Source organism: Cynoglossus semilaevis, chromosome 13, assembly GCF_000523025.1.
Source record: "Cynoglossus semilaevis isolate Cse_v1.0 chromosome 13, Cse_v1.0, whole genome shotgun sequence".
NCBI lineage: Eukaryota > Metazoa > Chordata > Actinopteri > Pleuronectiformes > Cynoglossidae > Cynoglossus > Cynoglossus semilaevis.
The window spans coordinates 10,462,105-10,469,244 of NC_024319.1; the positions used below are offsets into that span (position 1 = coordinate 10,462,105).

Below are 7,140 nucleotides of genomic sequence, written 5' to 3' on the forward strand. Positions count from 1 at the left end.
GCAGAGCTTCACATTCAGCCAAAAGCCTGTTGTTGTGCTTTAGTTTGACTCCTTGTTGCATTTGCAAATGGGTGGCAGGATCAACAAGTTTTCCTTCAAGGAATCTTGGCAGTGGGGAGAAATGCGGGCCTACTAGAACTTTCTTGGTGGAGTCACCTGACACCCAGATGAGCACTCCCAGCGTAGTGCTTTATATACACTGTGGAGCAGAGACACTCGCCCTCTTATTCTGCCTGTCAGTGAAGGGGAAGGGAGTACTGGAGAGGAGCTCGGACGCTCGTGTTGTGAGCAGGGTGAAAAGAATAAACGCTCTTTAACTCAGTTATCTTGAGGTTTGAACATCTGTCCAGCACAAGGTAAAAACCAGAGAGAAGCATTGCATTCAGTCTGGCTTCCTAGTCTATTTGGCTTGCTGCTCTATAATGCTTAATATACAGTCTGAGGGCTATTCCTATTTAAGTGAGGCTTGCATGGCTTTTTGTTTAACAGTGGCATGACAAGCTGAAGCAGAATCCCTGAAAAAACAAAACAACTGACACTCTATTAACTATTAAAGATTAATTTCCATTTTACAACTTCCACCCAGCATAATGTATCCTGTTCTCACAGAATGATATCAATACAGACAGAGTTATTAACCTCAAAGCATTGCTTGATTGGCTTGTTTATACTTTCACAACTTCAAGTGGATGTTTTCAGTTATGGGTGCAGGCAGGTGTTTCAGCAAACTCAGTCTATCAGCATTTTTTATCTTTCTTGCGTAACAGTTTGGCTGTTGTGACATTTTAACCACTACTGTGTTTGCTCTGCAGCTTCACTCACTTACTCATGTAAGACACGGCACAAAATGCAAAAATACTTCACTTTGGGCAATTTTTGTTGAAAGCTACCATATATATACAATATATTTAATGCTAAACAGTTGTAATAAGATATTTGGATTTCTTTTCTTTGTTGTCTTCAAAAGAAATTTTGAAAAAGGTTACATTTTGCCCAATCAGTGAAGAATCATGACTTCCTTGGTGGTCACACTCCTCACACCTCATCGCACTGTAGATATGGTTATTCTTTTTATAGCAACATCAAGCTATTTGGAACCAGCTGTCAGGAAATAGACACAGATGACCATGTCATGTTCAGGTCTGACTGACGCTGCGGAACTACACTGAGGGACAAGAGTGACGAGGAGATAGAATCAAATGGCAGCATGAGATAGGATTGCATTGCATTAAAATGTATGCTAATTAAAGAAACGCCTTCGCAATATATACTCAGTACTATATTGAGTATATATTGCAAGGCCTGATATCACCGAGTGAAGCACAATTTTTAAAACGATTTAAATGATTAAAATGAACAATTTTCACAAGGATGAACAAATACTGTTTCCAAAAATACACAGACTTAACTGCAATTACAAATGTTCAAATACCAATAAATGTTGACCTTTTCATCTGCTGAAGAATACTTGAAGAATACAGTGTGGGTTGCAAAGACTCACTCTGTGAATGTCCCCATTGTGGCAGAAATAAAGGACTAATTTTTTTTCTATATTTTTTTTCTTTTAAAAGATGTCTAAAGGACCAGCAATTGGTATTGACCTGGGCACCACATACTCCTGTGTGGGCATCTTCCAGCATGGAAAAGTAGAGATCATAGCCAATGACCAGGGGAACAGGACCACACCCAGCTATGTGGCCTTTACAGACACTGAGAGACTGATCGGAGATGCTGCCAAGAACCAGGTGGCCATGAACCCATCCAACACCGTATTTGGTGAGGACCAACTCCACGACACAATTGAATTTCTCTGAGCAGCATTTTCTATTATCTTCAGGTTTTGACAAATTAGATGATAAATTGCGTCTTTTTGTCTCTAACATTTCTTTGCTTCAGATGCAAAGCGTCTGATTGGCCGCAAGTATGACGATCCAGTGGTGCAGGCAGACATGAAGTACTGGCCCTTTAAGGTTGTGAATGAAGCATCTAAACCCAAGGTGGAGGTCGAGTACAAGGGTGAGATCAAGACCTTCTTTGCAGAGGAGATTTCCTCAATGGTCCTCACAAAGATGAAGGAGATCGCTGAAGCTTATCTCGGAAAGGTAGTCAGCTAAATACAAAGAAAGAATAAAATAGTGGATTTTTTTTTTAATTTTTGGTTGATAAAAATCAAACCACAAATATCTGGTGATGTCCAGAAAAAAAACAAAACAGAGAAAATACGATTAATCACACAAACGTCATTTAGTTACGTAAAATCTTTCTTTCTTCACAGTCTATCACCAATGCAGTTATCACTGTTCCTGCCTATTTCAATGACTCCCAGCGCCAGGCAACTAAAGATGCTGGAACCATTAGTGGACTTAATATTCTCCGCATCATCAATGAGCCCACTGCTGCAGCCATTGCTTACGGCCTGGACAAAAAAGTAAGCAACAAAATGAGTGAAATCCCTAATATAGTATTTCTTTTTCCCTGTTACCAATTCATACCCACTGTTACAGGTTGGCAGTGAACGTAATGTCCTCATCTTTGACCTTGGAGGTGGTACTTTTGATGTGTCAATCCTGACTATTGAAGATGGCATCTTTGAGGTCAAGTCAACAGCCGGAGACACCCACTTGGGTGGTGAGGACTTTGACAACCGCATGGTTAACCACTTTATTGCCGAGTTCAAGCGCAAGTTCAAAAAGGAGATCAACAACAACAAGCGAGCCGTTCGTCGTCTGCGCACGGCGTGTGAGCGTGCTAAGCGTACCCTCTCCAGCAGCACCCAGGCCAGCATCGAGATCGATTCACTGTTCGAAGGAACAGATTTCTACACTTCTATCACCAGGGCCCGTTTTGAAGAGCTAAATGCAGACCTCTTCCGTGGAACCCTTGAGCCTGTGGAGAAGGCCCTGAGGGATGCCAAGATGGACAAAAGCCAGATACACGACATCGTCCTCGTCGGTGGCTCCACACGTATCCCGAAGATTCAAAAGCTGCTGCAGGACTTCTTCAATGGCCGTGATCTCAATAAGAGCATCAACCCAGATGAGGCTGTGGCCTACGGTGCAGGTAAAAACCAGAATCCCATTTAAGTTATTTTTATAAAACACTGTTTAACTTAACAGTGTTGTTTAATAGACATTTTAAAGTTATTATTCTTACCATTTGATCCTCACAGCTGTGCAGGCAGCCATCTTGGCTGGTGATAAGTCTGAGAATGTTCAGGACCTGCTCCTGCTGGATGTGACACCTCTGTCTCTGGGAATTGAGACTGCTGGAGGGGTGATGACTGTCCTTATCAAAAGAAACACCACCATCCCCACAAAACAAACCCAGACCTTTACCACCTATTCTGACAACCAACCTGGTGTACTCATTCAGGTACTGTTACCTGAATGAGTAAAAAAAAAAAAAAAACTTATGCTACAGTTAATTCAGGAAGTATTCAGTGGTGCATCAGAATCTCATTCAAGACTTTTGTTTTAGGTTTATGAGGGTGAGAGAGCCATGACAAAGGATAATAATATTCTGGGCAAGTTTGAGCTGACGGGAATTCCTCCTGCTCCCAGAGGAGTCCCTCAGATTGAGGTGACCTTTGACATTGATGCCAATGGCATTCTGAATGTGTCGGCGGTGGACAAAAGCACCGGGAAGGAGAACAAAATCACCATCACTAATGACAAAGGTAGAGAGGATTAGCATAAATAAAAATAAAATAAACAAAAAGTCAAATATAAAAGCAGATACAAAGATTTTTATTTTGCATCCTACAGGACGTCTGAGCAAGGAAGACATTGAGCGCATGGTGCAGGAGGCCGAGCAGTTCAAGGCCGAGGACGAAATCCAGAAAGAGAAGGTCACTGCCAAGAACTCTCTCGAGTCTCTTGCCTTCAACATGAAGAGCACTGTGGAAGATGAGAAGCTCCAGGACAAGATCAGCCCTGAGGACAAAAAGACCATTGTGGACAAGTGCAACGAAGTCATTGCCTGGCTGGACAGGAACCAGGTAAACCCCAACAGTCACCAAGGAGAAAGAAAGTGTGCTTTTTATAAAAAAAAAGAATGTAATTGTGTATACTTTTTGTTACCTAGACGGCTGAAAAGGATGAGTATGAACACCAGCAGAAGGAGCTAGAAAAAGTCTGCAATCCCATCATCTCAAAGCTTTACCAGGGAGGAATGCCAGGTGGAATGCCTGGAGGGGCACCCGGTGGTTTCCCTGGTGGGGCTGCAGGTGGCGCCTCCTCCGGCCCAACTATTGAAGAGGTCGACTAAACACCTTTGAGAGATTTAACTTCAGAATCCCAATTCAACATTTACTTTTCTGAAACCGTTTTATTCAACAGTACACATGTTCAAATACTACCTGGCTCCACTGAACACCTAAGTTCCTGTTATTATGACAATAATCTCATACTTACACATATCTTCAGGTATTCAAAAACAACTCATTAATCTTTATTTTCACAAAAACTAAATGTATTTTTACAGTGTGTCTCTCAAAAAGTCGTTTCCCCATCTGTTATTGTAAGCACAAAATCAATAAAGTTTACATTGGGATTCCACTCTGAAACTTTCACATAGTGTATTCATTATCTAAATATCATGACATCTGTAAGTCATTTCACACCACAGTAGTGCAAAAACAGGAAGACGCCTCAGTCTGATAAGAATGCTGCTCACTGTTGCAAAGATTTTGATGTGCATTGCTTCTTGTGTGTCATCTACACGGCAGGGTAAATTAACCAACATTGTGTTCATGAATATGAGACAATTAAAAGTATAATTTAGGCCTAAATTATCCTCAAGGACATTAAAACGATTCTGCTGGGTTTATTTTCTTCTAAATACCCGTTAGACTTTTTCCTTTAACCAGTGGAAGAATTACACAACTGTATGTTTGACAGATGTCCCCAAATTTTCCAAACAGGGACAAACAGAAGTGTAAGATTAGCTGCAGTTTTGTATTAGATCTCACCTCAGGTGCTTATCAACAGATGTTCTATTCCCTTGGCCTATCACACCTGGGGGGGCCTTCACTGATATGTGTAGGTATAAAAGTTAGTGCAGAACACAGGCGAGGCACTGGGACGTGAATCGCTATCCAGACCACCATGTTCTTGCTCATCAGTTGTTTTGCCCTTGTGGCCTCTGCACTGGGTGAGTAAGAGGTGCATTTATCCACATCCATGGGACAATAATATATCCATACGTATTTTAGGGCTGTCCAATGATTAATCGCATGCTAGCAGTGGATTAGGCATGATTAATTATGATTAATCTAGTTAAATAAATATTCCTAATTATAAACCTGTTTTTATTTGTTACTAGTGCAAAATATGGAATTGTGTATCTTGAAAAGTATATAAAAATGTAGAAAAAGTATATCTTAATATTTCGCTTGGCAGAATGCACAGCAGATGCACTAATCGACCAAGATTTAAGTAATTACTACTATCTTATAGAACACGTCGACAGTTGCTTTCAGAACTTTTGTTTTCCCCAAATATATGACTCATCTACAGTTTCACATCTCGCAATCCATTGGCAATTGTTAGCGTCACTGTCACGCCCTTGTTCCGACGCATGCCGGAAGTGACCGGAAGTTGAAGTCCTCGTAAATGCACATTGTCCTTCGTAACGCGAAAGTTGTTAGCGCAGTGTATGCAGAAAACCAAACAAACAAAACAACAACGTGTGTATCGTCTCGTGTATTAGAACAACGATAAGTGACTGGACCGTGGAATTATTGGAGATATAGTAAGCGTAATTCTGCATACGCGCTAAAGTATTTCTCTGCTAATTTTCACTAATTAATAAACACGTTAATTACTCACTGTAGTCACTGTACATTTTTCACTGGGCGTCAGGGTGCGGAAATCCTTCCATTAAGCCCCAAGTGAGTGGATACAACAAGATTGTAAATGGAGAGACTGCTGTGTCTGGCTCCTGGCCCTGGCAGGTTTCCCTTCAGGTAAAATAAGTTACTCCTAATCGACAACGCCCACTGCTGGTGTAGTTTCACTCAATGTAATAAAACTGAGAAAGAACCTAAAACAACCAAACATATGTATCTCTAAATTCTAAGGATGGAAGCGGATTCCACTTCTGTGGAGGATCTTTGATCAACCAGTACTGGGTTGTTACTGCTGCTCACTGCCGTGTGTCGTAAGTGGTCAAACGTCAGCGTACCACACAGAAAGAGAGAGATACGATCTGTAAGTCACTCTGCGACTGTTATTTGCAGTCCTAGAAACCATCGTGTCATCCTGGGAGAACATGACCGTCAGTCAGGTGTTGAGCCCATCCAGGTCAAGACGATTTCCAGGGTAAGTTAGAGAATCAGTATCTTTACTACACCGAGATGAGGTCACATACTACGGGATAACTCTTTGTTGTCATTTCTCTACACAGGCCATCAGTCACCCTTACTACAACTCCAACAACTTCAACAATGACATCACCCTCCTGAAGCTCTCCTCCCCAGTGCAGATTAATTCTCGTGTGTCCCCTGTGTGCCTGGCCTCCTCCAGCACCAACGTCCCATCTGGAACCAAGTGTGTCACCACTGGATGGGGCAGGACCGGTCAGACCTGTAAGTCAGCTTGTTTTTATAGCAAACATATATATGAACACATGCTAATATAAACAGTCTAACTTTATTCAGATGCCTCAGTAGTCTATCTATCTATCTATCTACTACTAACCAACAAATCTACTAACATCCACTGTTCAGGTTTCCAATATTCATTGTTAGTGTGCTGCTACTCATGTTTGTCCATCCATCCATCCATCCATTTTCATCCGCTTATCCGTTACCGGGTCGCGGGGGCAGCAGTCGCCACCCAAATCACACTGCACCGTACCAACCCCCCAAACCTTCCTGCAGGTGGTGAGTCCACTGGAAGGTACCAACCTCCCTAACCGGGATTTGAACTTGCCCAGGAGGTGAACCCTGGGGTTCCACACCAAAGACAGAGACATTGCCTCTGGGCCAAAGCGCCACTATTCATGTTTGTATTTCATTGTATTTTATCTATTTGTGTGTGTTTTTACTGTGCTCTTGGTGCATCCGTCAGTCCGTCCGTCCATCCATCCATCCATCCATCTATCTATCTATCTATCTATCTATCTATCTATCTAAACCTA

At 41.9% G+C, this 7,140-nt stretch overlaps 2 protein-coding genes across 2 annotated transcripts in view; both read left to right on the forward strand.

Annotated features, from left to right (window-relative positions):
• Nucleotides 1-28: 28 nt before the first annotated feature.
• hsc70 (heat shock cognate 70) lies at nt 29-4,564 on the forward strand. The gene is made up of 9 exons (XM_008323548.2): nt 29-356; nt 1,572-1,776; nt 1,897-2,102; nt 2,276-2,428; nt 2,505-3,060; nt 3,170-3,372; nt 3,478-3,676; nt 3,765-3,997; nt 4,084-4,564. The coding sequence occupies exons 2-9, from the start codon at nt 1,572-1,574 to the stop codon at nt 4,264-4,266; spliced, it is 1,938 nt and encodes a 645-aa protein (XP_008321770.1). The 5' UTR covers nt 29-356; the 3' UTR covers nt 4,267-4,564.
• Nucleotides 4,565-5,028: 464 nt separating this feature from the next.
• Nucleotides 5,029-7,140, forward strand: part of LOC103388514 (chymotrypsin-like protease CTRL-1) — a 4,369-nt gene continuing 2,257 nt past the window's right edge. Inside the window, exons 1-5 of the mRNA XM_008323547.2 lie at nt 5,029-5,151; nt 5,862-5,965; nt 6,080-6,159; nt 6,239-6,320; nt 6,406-6,586. Coding sequence (XP_008321769.1) covers nt 5,106-5,151; nt 5,862-5,965; nt 6,080-6,159; nt 6,239-6,320; nt 6,406-6,586 — 493 coding nt within the window. The 5' untranslated portion in view covers nt 5,029-5,105. The remainder of the gene's footprint in view (nt 5,152-5,861; nt 5,966-6,079; nt 6,160-6,238; nt 6,321-6,405; nt 6,587-7,140) is intronic.

What these genes read in the sequence shown, in the direction of transcription:
- hsc70 (XM_008323548.2), top strand. Translation starts at nt 1,572, where the DNA reads ATGTCTAAAGGACCAGCAATTGGTATTGACCTGGGCACCACATACTCC. An exon ending in CCCATCCAACACCGTATTTG is followed by an intron (nt 1,777 to 1,896) that starts GTGAGGACCAAC and finishes TCTTTGCTTCAG; the next exon opens with ATGCAAAGCGTCTGATTGGC. An exon ending in AACCTGGTGTACTCATTCAG is followed by an intron (nt 3,373 to 3,477) that starts GTACTGTTACCT and finishes CTTTTGTTTTAG; the next exon opens with GTTTATGAGGGTGAGAGAGC.